The sequence below is a fragment of the Neopsephotus bourkii genome, unplaced genomic scaffold (genome assembly GCF_033783945.1).
Source record: "Neopsephotus bourkii isolate Nb327-2 ecotype Australia unplaced genomic scaffold, CSIRO-AGI_Nbou_v1 NB_107, whole genome shotgun sequence".
NCBI lineage: Eukaryota > Metazoa > Chordata > Aves > Psittaciformes > Psittacidae > Neopsephotus > Neopsephotus bourkii.
In genome coordinates this window covers 14,286,513-14,308,530 of record NW_026900624.1, presented here as the reverse complement: position 1 = coordinate 14,308,530, position 22,018 = coordinate 14,286,513, and the positions used below count along the sequence as shown (strand labels likewise).

The window sequence follows — 22,018 nt, the reverse complement described above, 5'->3', positions numbered from 1 at the left end:
CAGTTTGGGATTTGAAGTATGGGAATTGCTGAACTGGATCAGGCAAGACCAGTGATCCATCTAGTGCGGAAACTGGGACGCCCTTGCTTCCTCTCCTGACTGTATTAGCTTGTACTTTCTGAAAATAACTTTCGTCTTGACCCCATCTGTTTACCACATTATGACTTGAAGTGTGAAGAATGTGCAGTCTATATGTTTTTCCTTCATTTAGAATCACTGCAGAAGATGCTTTTATTTATTTTTATATATTACCTCTTCTTTCAGTATCACCAATCTACTATCATTCTCTAGAATATCATAGGGAAAGAGGTTCCAGAAAAATGGTATCCATTCCCTTTCTGCCCTCTACTTGAAGAGACTTTGTCAATTTCATTGGAAAGTGGTCTCTCAGTTACTTCATGCAGAGTCTTAAAAAATGTCTCTAATGATGGCTAACACTAAAAGTACTTTGTATTGAAAGTACTAAGGCTCAACAACAGAAATAAACAGTCCACACTGCAAATTTTGGAGCAAATTTTACAGTCTTATCCTAAGCAGTGGGGGTTAGGTGGTACATGGACTTTCTTGCAGGTTTTTGGTGGGAGACAACCTAGAACAAGACTGCTCAGACCTGTGTATTAGTGATTATCTGCAACTCATAATGCTGTTTATTTTTGTGTTTGCATTACAGAAGAAAATGTTACAGTCAGTGCCACTTTCCACAGCTTTACCTCATCACTCTATGTCTCACAAGGCTGTCGTACCAGCACCTGTGAAGGTGTGGAGCTCATCAAGCAGATTTATGTGAGTAGCAGGATTCTTTTAGTTGATTTCCTAAGACAAGACTTGTTTCTTTCTGCATGTGTGCACGCATATGTGTCTCTCTCTTTGCTTGTTAGCTTTTGATCCTGTTGCTCAGTTTCAAAAAATTTTGACAGAGAAGTGGAGTTTTCAAAGAGGAGGTGTTCCTGTAGGTTTTGTGGAGACGGGCAAATACTGGAGAGAGATTCTTGCTGGAGGCTATCATTAGACATTTGGGGCAGTACCAGCAGCCTTCAGCTTCGGGACTCTTTTCCTATACTTACTTTGTCCTCTTCTTTTGCATCTGCACAGCTCTTCGAATGGCCACATAGTCAAAGCAATCCATTGAAAAAAATAACAAAGCAAAACACAACCAAGAAAAAAACCCCAACAACCACCCCAAACCCTCAAACAGCCCAACCAGAGCAGAAAAGGTCCATTTCCAACTGAATCAGGCCCTGATCTGGTTCACCGTTGGTTTACACAAATACACAAAGGAGACAGCTGTGTGAGGATGGGAACATGCTGGCAAAGAGATTAGGCTAGCACTGATAGCAAAGAAATGCATATGGAACTATGCCCAAAGGGCAAAGATGAAGTGCTCACTTCTCACTAGAAATCACAGAAGTCACATGGCAGAAACTAGCTGAATGCCCTAGTATGTAGAAAAGCTTCAGATAGAACTGCTGCCTTACAAGAAGCTGTGTTTCAGTAATTTTGTCATGTCTAATAACTGTTCCCTCTAAGTGAAGCTTTGTCAATCCAATGTGAATTCTCAAATTCAGCAATTTATGAGCACATGCAATAGTCTTTGATAAGAAGTCCCTCATGACACACAAAGCTACTGGTCAGGCCTTATTTGAGGGTCATGGAAGGTTTTAATTTTTTTCATACAAACTTCATATGCACATAGCTAATAATTTTTCTGATACACAGTATCCTGTAATTCCAACCACTCTGTCTTCTGTCAATGCAAGCAATTCTGGTTTGTGTAATTTCATACATGCAGTTGTAGCAATTACAACATTTTAATCCTAACTTGCTGTCTCTCCCTTAAGGAAGGTCCTATTTACAGGCACTATTCTGTCCTTTGCCTTTTCTTAGCTTTCTGTGATCCCTCCCTTTTTCACTCTAGGTTTGTTCTTTTAACCTTTCTGTAGCTCCTTTGCGACTCTGTTCTTGATTTTGCTGGCTCAGTTCTTTGACTCCTTCTCAAATCCTCAAGTTTTCTGTATTTTTCCATCCTCCTTTTTTGGCCAGTCCTCTTCTCTATCCCCACTACTGACCTTTTCTGATCCTTTGCAGAATAGTGGCACGCTTGGTTGTGTTGTAATAGGACCCGCTTGCACTTATGCCACCTATCAAATGGTCTCGTAAGTACCACCTCTTCCCCTAATATTGTGTTCTTCAAAATATCAATTGCTGAACAAAATTGTTTTGTGTACAAGAAGCCAGCAGAGACATTTGGGTTAGGATACATCAGACACCTCAAGGTATATATTCATAGCCACTATTCATAGATTTCTATTCATAGCCACTATGTTTGGTAGGGAGAAGAAAAACCCATTCCAAAGCACATTGATGAAATCCCATTGCTAGAAGGGAAACTTTTGTAATTGCTGACTGTAAATTGATAAAGAGCTTAAAAAACTCAACCCTTCAGCAACTGCAGCAGGAAGGAGATATTAGCTTGATGCATGTAAACATCACAGCACTGCAGCTGTTGGGTCCTTCTGGGTGGGTGTTCAGCCATTGAGAGGGGCCTGAGTTATATGTGTCAAGAGAAGATCCCAAAATCCCAACCATCTTCAGTAAAGTGTATTTGGATAGGAAGCAGTCGGTTTAACCCCAGCTCCCCTGCCTGAGGAAGCATTCCTGAAGAATGAAATGTCTGCTATTGTATTATACATCAACCTCTGGTTCTATTCTATACTATATTATACATTAATATGTTCATTCTCAGATATTAGGAAAAGTGTAAGCTGAATCTGCAGACTTGTAGCATAAATCAGTTAAAAAAACTCGTATCAGTCATAACGTACAAAACTGTATCATGTGAATCACCTCCCTTTTCAAACTTTGGTAACCTTTCAGTTTCACTGAGAGATACCGGGAAGATGAGGCACTTTTACCTTAAGCTTTATCTGGTTTTGGCTCTATGCTTTTCTTTGAGTAGTATGACCAGAAATTAGTATAATGTTACTGGTGAATGCATGTGATTGATCTATATAAGAATAAAAAGAATAAATCTTATATATATAGGACTGTGGTAAAATACTATGCAATACGCCCCGTTTTATTCATTGTGCCTCCTAACCTTATATGTGCTTTTTTATCTGCTGGATATGGAGCTGCCCAGAATGGTGCTGAAGTATTTTCCTCGGACTCTGACACAGATAAATCGGCATAAAATGTGGGTAGGGGAAGTTTATGCAAAGCAATGAAGGACACTAACAAGCAGGCAACTGGCTTTTGCCCCTGGTGCAATACCTTTTTGAATCAGAACAAGCGCCTTACCTTACAGCACTTTAAGTGTGGGCAGGACGCTGTGGGGAGGGCACTTATGGGCAGTGGGCTGGGAGTGTTCAGAGCCTGCAGCAGCCTGGCTGCTGCCTGTGCTTGGCTGCCACTCTCTGTGTTTCATCTTCATATTTGGTTTGTCAGATGGATATTAAATGACACTGAGTGATAACTGCAAGAGGTCCATATGCACAGCATCAGCTGGGATGTGACAGAACAGCGGAAGTAACAAGCATTTGGAATTAGCCTGACTGTATACCTTCAACTTCTTCATCTGTGATTCAGGGAATCACTGGGCAACTGTTAATGGGATGAAAGTTAACAAATCCAAATTCTGAAAATGTAATTATTTCCAAATTTAACAATTCTGCACTTAGGACAGAGTAATGCCGGGCACAAGTATAAGCTGGGAGAAGAGTGGCTGGAAATCAGCCCTGCAGAACGGTGTGCTGGTCAACAGCGGGCTCAATAGGAGTCAGCAGTGGTCCCTTGCAGCCCAAAGGGAAAACTGCATCCTGGGGAGCACCAGAGATAGTATAACCAGCTGTTTAAAAGAGGTTATTATCCTGCTGTATTCAGTGTCGGTGTAGCTTCATCTTAAGCAGTTTGCACTTCTGGGCCCAACAGTTTCAGAAGGATGTGAAGGTCCTTGAATGCATCTAGAGGAGGCCAACAAAGCTGGTGAAAGGGTGGGAAGGCATGTTCTGTGAGGAGTGGCTGAGGACTTTGGGTTTGTCTGGTTTGGAGAACAGGAGGCTGAGGGGCAACCTCATAGCTCTCTGCAGCTTCCTGAGGAGGGGAAGTGGAGAGGGACGTGCTGAGCTCTTGTCATTGGTATCCAGTGGTAGGAAGCATGGTAATGGTTCAAAGTTGTGCCAGGGGAGATTTAGATTGGACATTTGGAAGTGTTTATCTACCAAGACGTTAGTCAAAACACTGGAACAAGCTTCCTAGAGAGACGGTTGATGCCCCAGGCCTGTCAGTGTTTAAGAGACAACACAGTTTAGTTTTTGATCGGTTCTGAATTAGTCAGACAGTTGGACTAGATGATGGTTGTAGATCCCTTCCAGCTGAAACAGTCTATTCTTTTCTGTTCTAAGTTCAAACAGAATAATGTCCTTTTCATGAGTGAAATACTCTCCCTGACATTATTACATCATCTGTGCCTGTTTCTGTTGCAACAAGCGTAAATCCTGTAACTTGTAAGTGCGCTTTACCTGGAAAATAAAGTTTTGTGACAATAATGCAAACAACTCCAATAGCCATGTCTTTTGCAGGCAAAATTGCCTGTCTTAAAAAAACACCATACAAGGCCTAAAATATTTTAAATCTAGCCTGATAAGAATGCAGCATCTAGGAAAATACTTTAATCCTTAAAAACTTATTGTCTATGTGGATAAAAATTACCTTTTACAAATTTCCTGCCAGCAGAGGTTTGCCTTCGTTTTTCTTCCTGTTTGCTGCTGTTGTACAGCTCCTAAAATATGCCATAGTGAAGTTAATAGAGTTTTCCTTTGAGTTATAGGGGTAAATATTTTTTGATGGCAAAAATCTGTCACCCTTCAGCACTGCCTCAATAAAAAGATCAAATCCATTCCATGTTAATGGCAGCCAGGGAACAGAATTGGATGGGTCCTCAAGTCTTTGGACTACTGTCACAGCCCTTGGGCTCAAATGGTGCATGGTACCCAAAAGGGCAGGAGAAACTGGGGGCAGTGAGAGAAGCTGCCTGGACCGATTCAACAGGGCCTTATCGTGACCTCAAATCTTCTTGTGTTCTTGGGGAGCCCTCTATTTCAGGTTAGAATTGCTGTTAAACCAATGCAGGGCACAAGAGAAGAGGGAGATGAGGTTGGAAATCATGTGTTAGCTGCTTTGGTGTGACCGGAATCTGTTCAAACTTATTCTCTTGTCTCTTCCTTCAGAGTTGAAACAGTACTGAGCCTGCCTCTGATCTCTGTAGGGAGTTTTGGGCTGTCCTGTGACTACAAAGTAAACCTAACACGCCTTCTGACCCCAGCCAGGAAAGTGAATGACTTCTTCTATTATTTTTGGAAAGAATCTCAGCTACCATTCAAAACCATAACCTGGGAATCTGTTTATATTTACAAGAGGAATGAAAACTCGGAGCCATGCCTCTGGTAAGAACTGGATCTATCTCTGATGTGGCTGTTGATAAACTCAATCTCCATCCTTGGATATGGCTTTTACAAGCTGTCCTTTGAGTCCCACTTTGGGAGGTGCCTTACAGCTACTAAGGAATGAGAGAAAGAAAACATGAATTATACCCTTTAGCTGCACTGTGTATCTGAATGTTTCATTAGGACTACCTTCCAGTACACTCAAGCCTTGGCTTTTGCTGTGGACAGCATAGCCTGTTGTCCCTGCTGGAAATACCTGTTTTTTGCATCCTTCATGTAAATAATGTGACATGAGAGGCTCTCCATGGATGCCTTTTTAGGTCAGGTGTTCTCAGTTTCTCATTACTCTTGTAGTTTCTCCACATTAATGACTTCAATCTATGGACAGTATTGTTACTAAAAAACATTTTCAGAGTTCAAACTGTATCTTCGAACAAAATGATCTTCAATGATTGCAGAGTTTAAGCTATGCTCTCACCAGTTTGGAGCAAAGGAGACAGTTTTCACTTTGTGATCTGAAATGTCAGCCTGTACTTGAGCCTCAAGAACGCTGGGTTTTCTGCTTGGCTAAAATCAAAGGCTGTTTTTAGTCAAATAGACTCTTTAATATGCTGATATTTATCACTACTCTTCCATTATTGGCATTTATTTTCAGCTTGGAGTGTTTCTATACTCGTTTGATTTTTTTCTTAATTTTGGGACATAAAATACTGATTAAGTAAAAAACCCCCAAACAAACTAGTTTCTTCTACTAATTCTACAAACATAGCTGTCAAGAATTCATGGAAATAGCTATTATTTATCTTTCCAATTCATAACCTGAGGAACTTGCAGAATATTAAGTTAAATTTATGACTGTTTTCTTCAGAGTGATGTAAGCATGTACTTACAGAATGTTTTGTATACAGAATTTGGGTGGGTTTTTTTTTTGTTTCTGAATTAAGGGGAATAAAAAACAATTTCCAATTCACTGTTTTGTAGATATTTTGGGTATTTTATTGTTTGCTCCTTCTTTTTTAGTATACATAGAAACTTAATCAGATAATGCTATGATTATCTCTCTTTGATGCTTTGAAACATCAGTGCACTTCACTTATCTCTTAGTACACTCCCTATTTCTCCATGTTTGCAGCGGCAGTTGCTGAATACAACTACACATACTTTAGCTAAATCCCTTTAATCCTGCAGGTTTCATATCTTTCAAGGAAGTCTATGTATGTAAATTATTTACCAAGTGTTTCTTACTTGGTCTTTATTAATACTTCTGTTCAGGATCTTGACTTCAGAATTGTTCACATTCTTTTTCCTTAATGTTGAATTAACAAAAAAATTTTTAATTTAAAATTACTTTTTTATCTCTGCCCATTTGTCATACTAATATAGTTGTAAGAATTCACCTCATTCTGCTTTAATAGACACTGTCAGCCTGAAAGTTTATGAACTGTCTAATTTTAAAAATCAGTTTTTGCTAAAGTACAAGTTATACTGCATGGGCTAATTGTCTTCCCCATATATGTATACGAATAAGTGAATACCCACAGTGACAGCTAAATTAATGTTCCTGTAAATCAATGGTTAATGATTCTGCTCCTATAAAAATATGGGAAGCAAAATAGTAGCTTACAGGACTGGGATCACAGTTTTGCTAAATTAAAAGTTAAGCATTTTTAAAACAAAGGGATTTCTTTTGATTTTCCCTCTGCATTAACTTTATTTCAGACAGAATGTCTCTTCTCAAAGTGCTGACCCAAGAACAGGATTTAGGAGTCGGCTGGTTTTGCTTAATCTTTTAGTTAGCTTTCACTTACTTGGTTGTGTTTTTTGCTGTCCTCACTTTTCCCTTTCAAGGTTTAACTGACTAAGTACGGGGTTTTTTGTTGCTACTTAACCTTCCTTCACTTCTCTCACAGTCATGGTACATGTGTGTTTTCTATCTCAGTTCTTTCTGCAGCTCCCTTTTACTCCTTTGAACCTTCACATGTATCTTCTAAGATTACCACTGATGTCTTAAAACAGCAAAGCTTCCTTGGTCTGCCTCACAGTTAGTCTCACTTACTGTAATTTCCCCATATCCCTGATTTCCTTTCTTAATTGTTAATGTCTTATTACATCATTTGTACAGCCATGTTCAAATTCCTCTGGGTGACTTTCCTAACACTTCTCTCATGCCCTGTATTGATTTTTCTCTCTTCTATTGCTGCAGAAAAAAAATGTTCCATAGTGCCTTACAAACCCTCTTGTGTGCTGTAAACAGCCTATCTCACATTTTCGCTTACTTAGGAGGAAGTGAGGAATTAGCCATTTTCTGACGGTATCTGTGCTCCCTTGTGTCAGGTATATTAACGCACTAGATGCTGGAATCACACTCTTCTCTGAAAAACTGAAGTACAAGGAGATTTTAAGGACTCCAGAGCAGCTCCAAAACACTGTGACAGATCCAAACCGAAAAAGCAATGGTAAAAGAAGGGGGGAGGTGGAGATAGCGAGGGGGAGAGGGGGATGAGGGTGCACTGTTGGTTTCCCAGGTTGATTTTCCCAGGAAATCAAATGTGTCCCTTTATTACATTTTAGGTATAGACTTTCCACAGAAATTATGAAGAAAACAGATACACCAATTCACAAGGTTGTAAACAAAAAATGGCACAAAGTTCCTAGATTCCTCGCTCCATCCCCATAAAACATGAGGGAAAATCCTGGTTCCAGAGAGCCTTTGTGGTGAATTATGCCATCTAGGCACAAGATCAGAAATCCAGGAATCACACCCCCTCCAAAGAAGGGCCTTAGATACTATGAAAATGCTTAGCTCCCTAACATTCCTGTGTTTGCAGCCCTGGTACATATATGGACCTCAGTTGTGCCATCTAGGGGCATTTCCTCTGGAAGTGTCCCATCTAAACTAGAAAAATGGTGGAGTGAATACCTCATCTTCTCCCAAGAATAAGCACCTGGCATCAGCAGGCCAGCTGAGTGCAAGAGTAATAAGTAAGCCAATGAAACTTTTACTCAAATGCCATTTAACTGAGAAATGGTCATGTTTAGTAGCCCATATGGCATCAGAACTGCTAATGCTTATTTGAGTGGGAAAACAGTAGTGTTCTGGTGCAATCAGAGAGAAAATGGTGCAGGTGTTGAGGCAACTTTTACTACTTTCCCTCAAATATCCCTGTCTTACTGCAGAGAAACTGTAGCTCTGTGCCTGGCTCCCTGCACAGCACAGGTAATGTGCTCAGCATTGCTCTGCTGCCTGCTACTCAAGCACTGGGAGCAGGCAAATATCCTCTTCTTGTCTGTACTTTTCACCAATCTGTCTCCATTTTTGCCCAATCTATAGTGATCATCATGTGTGGCTCTCCAGTTGATGTCAGCACAGACCTAGGGACGGAGGAAGTGGATAAGGACATTGTTATCATCCTGATAGATCTCTTCAAGTAAAGTATCACCTTTGTTTTTTCTCTTCTCTGCAGTTTTCTGAAGGATAGAGATAATGGAAATAGTGTGGAACTGCTTGGTTGAAGTGCTCTCTCACAAAATGTTTTCCATTGCCGTCTTTCCTCATGTCTTGCTATTTATCTAAACTGCGTAGTGTTCAATTCATGGCACATCCTCTACAACATCCCCTTTAGTGCACATATTTTTCTAAGGCAGTGACAGAACAGGTGGGGTTATGATGTCATCCTGTGGACTCATCAGTGCAGGAAGCCATGAGAGAACTAAAAAGTCAGAATGGTCATGAGCTGTTCATATGCGATAATGTATATTTTTCATACACTCTGCCCAACCAGACAATTATGTAAATGTGGCTTACAGTATATTTTTCTAGGCTTCATTGATTCCATTTTAAAATCATTTAAAAGAGTGGTACAACTGTGCCTTCCTCTGTATAACTCTTGCATTTTATAACTGTCTCTTGAACATCTTTATAACTACATAAATCTAACTTTTCAGAGGCATTTCTTAGTATACAATTTAATTTTTATGTTGTTCAATTTCATCCTTATATTACTAATTACAAAATCTTTATAAATAAAGACTGATATAAACTGGCCTTATCAATGGTAGCCTCAAAATCTTTGACTGTATATGGGGACCGAGATCTAATTTCAGGCCCTAAGCCTATGTGACACAGAACAGCTCACATCCATATAGCTAAGTGTACGTGCCCAAGCTGCTTTTTGGGTATGGCTTCCATCACTGTAGCAAGTCACAGTCTGAGAGAAAGCTAGAACAAAACCATGCTCAGGACGATGCTGGCAGCTTAATAGTATGGATGATCGCAAAGCAAATGTATGTGTCCATGTCTTGATCTTGCTTATTTCACTGTTGATATAGCAAAAGAACCTCTGAATTTCCAGCACCTGTGGGACTTCCCAGCCCTCTTGTCTAAAGCTGACCTTGACAGGGTAGGGCTGAGGAGCTTTGAATTAATGACTAGAGTCATTTAACCTTTGGATCCAAACTGGAGCCTGTGGTTCAAATTCTAACAGGATCTTCTTTGTCCTGCACACTTTCAACTTCACCATCTGTATTTTTCAGAAGTGCCTCTAAAAACTTTAGACTTTCAGCACTTTATTCAGGTACTAGGATTACCCAGTTGCTTCTCCTGAGGCAACTGGACACAATTCCTGTTTCTTTGCAAATGCACCATGGGGGCTACATATGAAAGTGCTTTGGCTTACTGATGTTTCCTGTATAATTGTTGCCTCACAGTAGGTGAGAGCAGCTAGGGGCTTCTCGGCTATGATATGCATCCTTCTGATATACCCAGCTGCCTCAGACAAAGTGACGGATTTAAAGTTTCTTCAGCTCTGAGCCCTCTGTAAGCCAGAACACAAAGATAGTGTTTAAACCTCCCTCAGGGGAGGTGAGATGCTGTAGAGTTGTCCAGTCTGGTGGAATCTAACGAAGCTTCTTTTTCCTCTGACTAGCTCAGCCCAAGCCTGAATGAAGAGCATTTGGAAATTCTTCAGGGTGAAAAGTGCAATGTAAAAGTCAGAAGGTTCAGGGAAAGGCAGGGACAGGACTCTGGTGTCAGGATTCCACTGACAGCCATGGATTAGAACCTGCGTCCAAAAATTCTTAATAAATTACTGAATGATCAAATAAAAGCATGATCAAACACGAAAAATGAGAGGAGGCTCATACATTTATATATAGGTATATTTTTAATAAATCTGGCTATAACAATGACAGATGCTGTTGCTTGACACTAGTATCTATTGCTAAATTGCTCTGTAAAATGTGAAGCCGGTGGTGGCCAGTCTGCAAAATGCTTCCAGATGGCCTGTCAGGGTGATGAAACAAAAGATGCCTGGAAGTTAGAACCTTTTCTGCTTGTTTTAGCATAGTTTTCCTGGATTTTCCTAGCTTACTGAATTAAACAAATAAATCACTATGCTGCTCTCTGCACCTCTGATTGTTTCATGCCCTCCTGTTAAATGCTTTTAATGCGAATCCTGCTGTGATTTCTAGCAAGAAATACCAAAATCAGAGGAACATGCACAGGAGTGCAGAAGAGGACAAAAACATGTACAATAACATGAAGAAACTACAGGCTGCAGTACTGTGGATTCCAAGAAGAGATTTGGTTTTAATAAAGTCCAGCTTGAAAGAAGAGGAAATAAATAGGACAGAAACCAAACAGTTACAATAACAACAATAATTCACTGCAATCTTTGAGTTTCAAATTGCCAGATCTTTGTGATGTTACCTTTTAATGTAGTCAAGCTCAGAAATCGGCATCCGGGAATGAAAAGCATAGAGTTTTGTCCATGATGAAATTTAATTTTTAGAACTATTGTTTTAACCTGGTAAATAACAGTGCTCCTGGGAACAGGAAAGTGATTCTGTCAAGGTTGCCATTGCCCCTGTGGCTGATTGTTTGTGGGGTTCTTGTGATTTGCTTTGCAGTAATATGTACTTCAGGAACAACATCTCAGCCCATTACATGCAGAATGTACTTGTTCTGACTCTGGCACCAGCTAATTACAGCTCGAATACTGTAACGACTGAGGAGGCCGTTCTGGTAACCACACTATTTTATATCTGACTAATGCATTCAGTTCATTCATGTTCATGCACTAGGAAAGAAAAACTAAAAATACATCTGTAATCATACCCCATCATGCTTCTATGGTGATATTTTCTTACATTATCACAGGATGACATTTTGTCCTGCTGTAATGATGTAAAAATGTAGTATCATAAGCAAACATGTAAGCTCTCATATTCCTGCTTTGTGAAGTTCAACTCAAGCTTTTAATTTGGTCTGCACATGTCATATTCACTGGGTGTAAGGGAGATCTATAGGTATATGGCCTTCTGACTACAATTCAGAGTGACTGACAATCTTACATGTAGCTGCAAGGTATCACTGATGGGAGATTTATAGGTGTAATCAAGATGTGAGCATGGAAAGTTCAGAACTAATAAATGTTGACTGATTTTTGTGTACAGATATGTATAAGCAGTGGCAACCATTGCTGTTTCTGCCCCCCGGGGCTTTCCAGTTAAACTTCAAATATAGGATTTGTTGTTGTTTTTCTGTAGGAAATATGTATTTTTTTTTTTTTATTTCCTGGAAAGCAGAAACTGTGCAAATACTGTGTGTGATTAGTGAAACTGATACTCCTGCCATCTGCCCAGAAGCCAGATTCTACATGTAGAATTTCTCCCAGGATTTGTGGCTTTGACTGCCAGCTCTGCAGTAGGCAGCCCGAACATTTTGGCTGGGTTTACAGGGCTTTCAGATCTCCCAGCCTGGGCTCAACACTTTCTGGGTGCCAGCTCTATGGCAGGCTGCTGGAAATTCTGGCACATCTCTTTGTCCCTGAGCTGTGGCCATCTGGAAGCCCAGACTTGCTGGCGCCACACCAGATTATTTGCACAGAGAGTCTAATCCAAAACCAGGGACTTTGGGTCCTGCTGAGCAAGCCTACTCACAACCTACAGTGTAGGATTTATTCAGTCCTTTACATGAGGATCAACATGGCACAGTTTTACATTGGCCTTTTACAAGTTTTCACCACCTCCCTGTCTTCACACACCAAAAATATATTTGTTTACTTTTATTTTTCTAAGTGAGAACATTGATGTGGCTTTGCCCATCTACTTACTCAGTGTTCAGCAGATTCTGGTCTTCCATGCTGAAGCTTTTGCCAAAAGAGACCACTACAGATATTATAGTTTTAAGGTAGACACATGAACACTCAAATTACCATTTTTCTTTTTCTCCTGTTGTAGATGGAAGATGACTTTGTTGCTGGATACTTTAATGCAGTCTTGCTGTTTGGACATATTCTGAAGAAATTTATCTCCTCCCAGAGCCCAGTGTCGTCTCTTAGTTTCATCAACGAATCCCGAAATATCACTTTTGAAGGTAAAAAACCCAGTCCTGTGTAGGGTTCACTAAATTGATGAAGGGAAAGAAATTTGGTTTTATGCATTGTAACGATAAGTAAATTATACACTAAACAAGTCAAAGCCCTTCAATGAGTTTTATTCAAACCCTTTCTTCTTTTTCTATAATTTTTTTTCCAAGGATGTTATCTTCAATATTTGCAGAAGCACTAGATAGCAGTTGTGCAGAATCACCTCAGTGTACACAACACAGAAGAGATAGAAAGTCAAAATTACAATTATTTGAAACATTACAATTAGCAACAGACTGAGGACCAGACCACTTTCTGGGCTTTCCTTCTGCTTTGAAGTACAAAACACATTTAAAGAATGTTACTGCCTAACGAGGGGTAGGGGAAGAAGGAGAGACAGAGCTTCCCAGTCAGCAGAGGTGGAGGACAGGGTCCAGGAGCAGATGCTGGCATCATTCTTTTGACAGAACTGAATTCTCCATAGGGAGACTATTTGGAGAACGAGAAGGGAGCTGGAGGGTGAGTCACCTAAGTAGGTTTTGGGGTCTGTGCTTTTTCCAAAGGCAACCTGGCATTCAAGTTGTTAATTTGCAACAGTAGCATTCCTAAGCCTTCCCTAACAGTCTAGTCTTGATTTGAGGCCAGAACATATGAAATATGATTGATGTTCAAAATGACATCCACTTAGCCTGCTTTAATGAAATAGTTTTGGCCTTTTCAACCAGTTTACAAAGGCCTGGGTGCCTTCAGTGAGTGTAAGCCAGCTAGCAATGGGTTGGCTCTTAGTCAGCGTTCTTGTTGTTCTCACAGGTTGTCTAGCACCAGTGGGCTTTTGTAGACCACAGGCTTAAAATCACAGAATTTGATTATTAGGAAAAGACAGAGGCAAGACTTAGATAAAGAAGGGACAACATTACTTCTCTGGAGGCAAGGTTCCAGCTCTAACTTCAATTCAGAGATCTGTACCAAAATGATGACTCAAAGCTTCGTGTTTACGTCCCACCTGCTTCCAGCAAACACATTTATAGAAGTTTCCTAAATTTTCCTAATATGGCCCAACAGGTTTTAGACTTATCTTTGCTTTAACTATGGTATCCCAAACATATCAAAATACAGTTTACTAACTCCTCCTGGAGACAGCATCCTTTTTTACATATCAGTAAACTCATCTGTTCAATTTCACTTCAAATTTGAAATGTAAGTTGCACGAACTTTTTTACTTATCCAAAATCAATCTCACATTGTAATGCCCCAGATTAGTTATAGGTTCAATTGAACCTCCTTCATTCTTTCTTGTGCTGGAGGCTGTGAGAGCAGGGAGTTCATACAATAATTATTTTGATATTAAGAAAGTGGACCATAAAAAACTTAGCATCAATTTTTGAGATGAGAAGGGAGAAGGGTAATTCCTGAACTAAAATAATGGCACTGAACTTCAAGAAAAATTAAGTAAGTCATCAGCAACAGCAGCAAAAAGCAACCCGAAGGTGATCAAAAAGACTCTTCTGACAGAGGAAGGGAAAAAATGAAAGTGAGACTTTCAGGAGTGGTAGGTATTGGCTAAGCTTGTGCAGTTGGTGAAATGACTGACTTTATGAGAGCAAAATGAAGCCATGCTGAGGGACTTACGAAGTTCCACCTTAAAAATTCTTTGAATGTGCTACACAGGCAATTTCTCAATCTGCACATTTGCTGACATACAGAGGCAGGAAGTTAAAAGGAAAAAGAATGGTTAAAATAGTATTATTAGAACCAAGCAGGTAGCTCATAAAAGAGTAAGGGGAATGAAAGTATCTCTATATTTCCTTTCTTGCTGATAGATCCAACCTGTGGGTGGAAACAGGCAAAATGCCCCTATAAGTGAGGTTACTGGGACATTCTTGGTATGCTGAAGAAACCTGACATATATTTTTCTATAGCTAGAGGGACACCTTCCTCTTCAGTGCAGTCAGTTCAACACCTGTTGTTGGATTTTGTAGAGAAAATGTAGTATGCTATTATGGCAGTAGTGCTACTCTGAGCTGATATGTATTCTAGCATGTACATGAAGAAGATGAATACCCCGAGCATCAGAAATCCTTTTATTTATCCCATCCTTCTTGTTACATACTTGTGTTTCTGAGAAAGCAGTCCCTCTGACTAATTCCTTGTGTCTTCAGGTGTTCTGGGTCCTGTGACTCTAGATGAATTTGGAGACATTGATACGAATTTGACGCTGCTGTACACGTCACAGACTGCAAATCATGTATGTATGTCCAGGGAGCAACTGTTTGACCTTATATGTGAAAGGTGAAACAAAATGTCCTGTACTGTTGCATAAGAATGATGAAAATAACCACAACAGAAGTGGTAGTGTGCCAAGGCATGCTGAACATGCCATGAGGGGGTCATGAAAGGTATGCTGGAGACTGACAGGGTTGATGTCATCTAGTGATTCAGTAAGTGAAGTGCAGCTGGTACTTTGTGGGACTGATACATTTCTTTTCAGAGAGAGGGGACGAAAGAGGAAGAATATGGCAGCTAAAAATATGGCTAAGCTGAGGAATGCACTACTGTAGCAGAAAGCAAGTGTTGAGTTTGGGCAATACACTTATTAATGGTAGTTTGAAGCAAGGGACAAAAGGAGAGCACAGCTGCTGACTGCATTTCTTCCCTCCTATACCCATAGTTCAAAACTCTTCTATATTTCAACACTCACAACAACGAGACACACATGGAGACTGCCAGTCCTGATTTTGTCTGGAAGAACCACAAGCTGCCCAGTGATACTCCAAGCACTGGTGAGATACCCATTAAACCTACCTCTTTGAAGACAAGTCACACAGTCCTGAGATCCACCTGCTGTGAACCCAGAATGCTACTTTCACACCTCCCCCAGCCAGTGATGGGAGGAGCTGAGGGCAGAACAGCATCTTTCCTATCCCTGCTCCAGACTCCCATGTTCTCTGCATCCAGCTCAGTTCTAAATCTGCAGGTGCTGCTACAAAGTCTCTTTGTAAACTCTGTACTGTACCAGTGATTGTGGGGAACACTATGGTGTGTTTTGGAAGATGTTACCCCTGAACATATTAACCTTCATTGGAATATGGTGGTGGTGTGAATTGCTTTAAAGACTGTTAAGGAAAGGCAGCAGAGTTAAGGTTATGATGAGTTATCTGATTCTGCATTGCAGCATGATGGCTTCTGCTTGCCCCTTTATCCTTGTTGAGGAGAGTTTACAGCACTGTGCAGATTCGGGGTGCTTCTCTGGAGGGGTCTGTTAGAAGAGCTTTGCAAAAAGACAATGGGAAACTAGGTTATTGTTCTGTCTACACTCAGACTTCAAATCTGAAATCCCAGAAATCACCGCCTCTTCTTCTTCTGAGTTTTTGGTGACTCCTGGATAGAATGGATGAGCCCTCTAGTTATTCAGCACAACAGAGTACAACCTTGTCAGTCTGATCAGATTGAGATTATTTCCCCAATTAAACTTCTGCCACATGGTTATTGGCAGTGGAAAGGTATATGATTCAGGGTATGATCGGCAGGATAAAAATTACTGCAGTGGCAGTGGTTGCAAGGGCTAGTGCATGCTGGCTTAGCATTCACTTGAGTCATTCCCATCAGTGAATGTCCAAAGATGCTGCTAAAGGCCTCTGTTAGTTTGCTGTATTGCTTACCTCTGTTAGGGAATAGGTAAAGCAATAACTGGAGAAATAAATACTCTCTGCTAAGAGTCCATTCACAGTAGGGTGGTACATGGTTTCAAACATGTTTATTCCTCAGTAAAGTGAATCAAATGTCTTCAGATTAGGGCTTACCCCTCCTAACAGAAGCAGGAGTTCATTGCCAGGGACACATGAGAAGCAGGTAGCAGCACTGACAAGACTCTGGTTAGATAGCTCTGGAAAAGCAGAGGGAGTTCAGTGAAGCTTTTACTTTTCAAAGCTGGTCAAATCTATAGTCTTCCTTGTGCAGAAACAGAAGTGCTGCAAAGGTCAATGACAGGGTGTCCCTGCAGCTCCCCAAGCTATGTGCTGCCTGTTTGCAGTCTTCTCAATGTTGCTCCAGTCCCATTTTCACCCATCCCTTGGGCCTCACAACATGTCATGTTGTCAGTGGATCTTTGTATCTTTAAAACATTCCCTTGAGTGTGTCCTTGTTTGAAGCTGCTGTACAAGGGCAAAAGGAAAATGGGAATGGCAGAAAGCCAGTGTCTACAGATCATTAGCTTAGCATTTTGTACTTAATGTAGACCTGATTCTGTGGCCAAGCTATACTAAACCAAAGTAAAACCACCTCCCACAGGTACTTTATCATTTTGGTTTAACATTTTTGAAAATAAACCTTCATTTAGTGTGAGTTTAAAAAATACATTCCCCCAAAGGTCAACTTTTTACAGGAAAAGTTTAAGCAATCACTATGCTTTGCCAAAGCCAGTCAAAACTTTCCAACCAGAAATATGGTTTTTCCTCCAGGGAGGTAACAGACAGCAACCTGAGCCCTGCTTCTTCCTAAACTGTAATTGAGAACAGCTCACCCAGTTCTGCTACCCTCCTTCCTCCTGGCACCCCTTAAAGAAGGGTCTTCATCCACATTTTCTCATTGCTTAGAAAGTTTTAACCCTTGCTCTAAACATGGGTAAGGTCAGCCGTCATATTACACAAAGGTTTCTGGTTCCAGAGGACCTGAGAGTAGTGAATTTGTGATGCACTCTCCCTTTGTATGTTGTAATACTAAAAGCCAGGTGGTGGTAGCAGAGCCTCAGGAACGGGAAATTGTGGTCCCACCACACTTCCAGGGGAAAATACAACCTGCTGATTGTTAAGCAGCAAACCACGATCACACAACTCTAAGCTTTAAAGAATTCATACGAAATGCACATTCTCATACTTTGTACATTCTCATCTATCTGTCCTTTTGTTAGTGGTGACTTCCTGCCATTTCTTGGTAGAGGGAAACATTCATACTGACAGTTTTCAGTGGAGCATCAGACTAATACTAAGTTGCTAAGAGACCCTCTGAACACACAGAATGAAGGTGGGGAGGCATGATACACAAGACAAGAAAAATTAAAGCCAGAAAGCTGGGTCCAAATCCCAGAGGAGTTTCATAACTGAATTCTATACCAGATGCAGACACATTGGTATACTGAAAATCCCTGCTCAGTTGCTGCCTGATTCATTTTTCTGTGTGCCTTTATTTCTGTTTCTAAGAACAGGCAGAAGTGCATCAGCCTCTAAGACTGGGTAGCTCCACACTTTTACTATCCATAACCTATATGGCAACCTGACAAAACCCAGATTTGCCTCTGTCTTCTTTCCCTGAGAGACTTGGTCAGTAGAGTAGGCACACTCTAGATGTGTGGTCACCAGATGAAGCTCTGCACTAATGACCTGATGCTCTTCAAAGGAACTTGATGACTGCAATTTTCTTTCCCAGTACAGCTGAGCTCCAAGAATTGACCCAAAACAGGCTTCAGGTTGCTTTTCTACATTTAGACAATCAAAATTACAACCTTAAATAGTCAGTTCCCAGCCTTGTTTGTCCTGCCTGCCTGCTCAGGATTAGGACACTCATGTGCTCTGTGGTTTTGGGTCTAAGTCCTCAGATGCCTGAACAGCCTGATTTTCAAATTGTTTGGCACCTGGCAGCTTCCAAGGACTTTACTAGCTTTGTGCTGTCACCAGATTAATTGCCTTCTATAGTGTATGAATTTCTTATTGAAGAGTACAGTCCACTCAGCAGCACTTGTCTTCCTTGTTCAGAAATTAGTTCACAGTCTCCACAGTTCTGCTGACAACTACTGTAGAATGACTTTAAGCAACTGGGCCAATAAGGGCCACTGAAATGTGGGAAATGTTAAAAGCTGTACCGTGCCAGTGACTCTGATTTCAAATGGCCAACTGCTTACCCCGTCTACTTCTGATCGCGCAGAGAATTGTATCCAAGGTTTGCTTCCAGCATCCACTCTTATGAAGTTATTGCAAAGAGAAGTTTAGCTGCTTCATTTTTTTAAATGTGGTTACTGAGAAAAGTAACCTTCTAGTTCGTTTTTAAAGAAAACACCTGGAAACTGCTGCTGTGTTGATGTGAGATTTAGTGCTGTTAAAATCACCTCCCATCTGGGTGTCCTTACAGACAGCCCATGCCTTAGGCAGGGATTTAAGACTGCACTGTTCCAGGTTGTGCTTCATCCTGCACATGTCATCTTTAGGCAGTGCTGGAATTTACCAAAGCCTCTCAATTTGGATGTGACCAAAGAATATCCATCTCAGGTACTGTGACTTGCACGTGTGTGGGTGAGCATAATTTCTTAAGTATAATACTGGTTTTCAGCATCCTCTGTCAAGTTGTTTATTTTTCAATTTTCTTTTTGCAGGCCCACACATCTTGACTGTTGCTGTTTTTACACTCACAGGAATTGTGATTCTGGTTCTGATCATCTCTTTGCTGATTCTAAGGTACCAATGCCTTTGGCCTTGAGTTTGTCCTTGAACAATTTTCCTCCTAGGGCAATGCCTTTGATCTCTCCTGAAGAGACATTAATTAGCTTACCTGGGTGGCTGCCCTCAGTGTGAACTCTTTAGTATATGTTAATCAGTGTTTGCATCCATAGTGTTGTTATGTCAGGTTAATAATCATGGGAGAAGGTGCAGCAAGGCTCAGAAGTTTTGCACCTACTAAAAAGTTCTGATTCCTATACATGCACAAAACATACGTCCCAGTCCAGTCTTCAGAGTTTTTCCACTTTACTCCCCATCTTTAGCTTTAGCTTTACTGCCCATCTTTAGCTTTAGTTGGATTAAGTTATATTTCTTTAGTCTATTGGTGACATAAAAGTTCAATCTAGAAAGAAGTATTTGTCTTGAGTCACTGTAGTAGTCAAAACACCATGATGTTTCAGTGGTTTCATTGCACGGATACATCCTGTCTTTCAGTTTCCTCTGACTCAGTTCAGCTCCTCTCACACCAACTTCATTAACAGCTAGAATTTCATGAGCATAACCCAGTTCAGCATTATCATGATGGAAAAAGCAGAAATAGAAATCAGTGATGTGTCCTTTGGCTGGAAGAAATTCCACCCCCTTTCCAAAGCATATGGTTTTCTTTCATTCTTAAAAAAAAAAAAAAAACAGATCTTGCTGCAATTATTGGTCTTCCTTTTCTTATATATGTGTATGTTAAAATATATTGGAAAAGTGAAGATTTGGTTTATTAGTCAATACCACCCATGCTCCTGTTTAGAGCAATTGCCAGCAGTCATCAGTGTGTTAAGATTCTCCTGCAGTCTCTCCAGTCAGTCTTGTGTTGTTTTTTTTTAATAGAGGAAGGATTTGCACAGATAAGCAGATAATTTGATGAGTACTCATTTTCTCTAAGAGAAGACAGTGTCTGCTCTGAAGTTCTGCAAAGGAGACAGAAGATTCCTTCTGCCTGTTCTGAGGGCTCTTCCGTCATTTCTGCAAAATGTGCAGAACACAAGCCACCCACAAAAACGCAACTAATCTCAACGCTTTTGTTACTTCCTCTCCTGGCATGGTATTCACATCAGTTCTTACCATCTAGTGTTGATGGCAGGACTTCGTTTGGCTTGCGTTTTTTTGTGGGACCTCCCTTCAGAGTACATTCAATAACACGAAGGAAAAAGTATGTAAAATCCAGACAGCCTTTCGTATTTTAAATTGGTCTGACATCCCTTAAGACTCTGGCAGTTGCCTGGAAGTTTTCTGCTAAATCTGTTCTATCTATGAAATTGAATGAGTATTTAGGCTTTTCCAAAGCCAAGGGAATTAGAGCAGCCTTAAAATGGAAAGGCCATGGGGCTCGTGCTCAATCTTTGCTACCCTGGCACCCCATCCTTTTGTCACCTTGACACTAGAAGCTTCATGTTCTAATCTTCTGTTCTGGATAGGATATTCTGGAAGGATATTCTGAATGAGTTTGCTCGTTTTGCAGGAAATACAGGAGAGACAATGAGCGCCGGTGGAAGAAATGGTCCCATATACCACCTGAGAAAATCTTGCCTCTGGAAACCAGTGAGACAAGTCACGTTAGTTTGAAGGTAAGAAAAGCACAATGTCCAAAGCTGGGTTTTGGTTTCTTTCTTCTAAAGACCATTGATTCTGGAGTGTTGGCATGCTCTGACTACAGTGCAGGCTATGGCTCTGGTTGAACTAGGATCTGTTAAATGTTTGGGGGTTTTAACATTTTTTTTTAACCCTCACTTGCTGTATTGAATTAAAAAAGGAGATTATTCCCCATCTATCACCCCCTAATACAATATATCTCTTCTGCAGCAGTAAAGCTCATTTTGTGACGGCAGAATGGGCTGGGTATGGATTTCCAGTCTCTTCCTGTTACAGATGATTTCTCTGTGCGTTGTTACGCCTCTGTAACGCCCAAGAGCATGAAAGCAGCATGTGGAGGCATGGCCAACTGTGGGAGTGGCGAGGATGTCCCATACTTTTGTGTCATGTAGTGGCCCTCCCGAGAGAGGCTTATGCTTCCCTGTACAGCACACACTGACATTACTTATCTCTCAGGACCTGCCAAGTGGGAAGTAGGTGATAATTGCAAGTTAATTATTCTTCTTTATTCTCAGATCGATGACGATAAGAGACCTGACACCACCCAGAGACTGCGCCAAGGCAAATATGACAAGAAGGTAACCTGACTGCAGTGTCCACACTGTCTTCCTTGGTTTAGGAGGGCTCTTTCTGGGAGGTGGTTGTCCCTCTCCAGAGAAAATTCCACCTCCCCTGACTTTGCAGAATAGCTTGATCTTATGGAAGGAATAAGCCATTTTTTTCCCTGTCAGGTGCTTTGCATCTTGCTTACTGATGGGAGGCAAAATACTAGACTCCATGAGCCCCTAGCCTAGTCCAGAAGCACAGAAGCAGAATGACCAGAAATCTGATGCATTTTGTTACTGAGATTAACAGATTAAAGGAGGACAGGCTATTTACATGGCAATTCTTGTACATCCAGTGAAGCTGTCAACCTGAATGAAGCATATTCATATTAACATAAAATCTGCATCACTGACAGGTCTAAATATTTCCTATCTGCCTGGTATCTTTTGAAGGGAATATAACTCAGTTACTTATTAGCTGATTAACCTGACTAACCAAAATTCCAACAGCAAAGTAGTAGGCAGGTGTTTCTGTAATATTTCTGTGTATGGATATTTACTAGAAAAGAAGGATGAATTGCTGTTGTACTAAACCT

General features: G+C 40.7%; 1 protein-coding gene across 1 annotated transcript in view; it reads left to right on the top strand.

The window, feature by feature from the left end:
• The window catches only part of GUCY2C (guanylate cyclase 2C), a 46,182-nt gene that overhangs the window by 2,958 nt on the left and 21,206 nt on the right, over positions 1-22,018 (top strand). Inside the window, exons 2-13 of the mRNA XM_061361878.1 lie at positions 18-783; positions 2,086-2,153; positions 5,226-5,441; positions 7,776-7,897; positions 8,773-8,869; positions 11,349-11,463; positions 12,681-12,816; positions 14,968-15,053; positions 15,477-15,588; positions 19,170-19,251; positions 20,747-20,852; positions 21,393-21,455. Of these exons, the coding sequence (XP_061217862.1) occupies positions 2,146-2,153; positions 5,226-5,441; positions 7,776-7,897; positions 8,773-8,869; positions 11,349-11,463; positions 12,681-12,816; positions 14,968-15,053; positions 15,477-15,588; positions 19,170-19,251; positions 20,747-20,852; positions 21,393-21,455 (1,143 nt within the window). The 5' untranslated portion in view covers positions 18-783; positions 2,086-2,145. The remainder of the gene's footprint in view (positions 1-17; positions 784-2,085; positions 2,154-5,225; positions 5,442-7,775; positions 7,898-8,772; positions 8,870-11,348; positions 11,464-12,680; positions 12,817-14,967; positions 15,054-15,476; positions 15,589-19,169; positions 19,252-20,746; positions 20,853-21,392; positions 21,456-22,018) is intronic.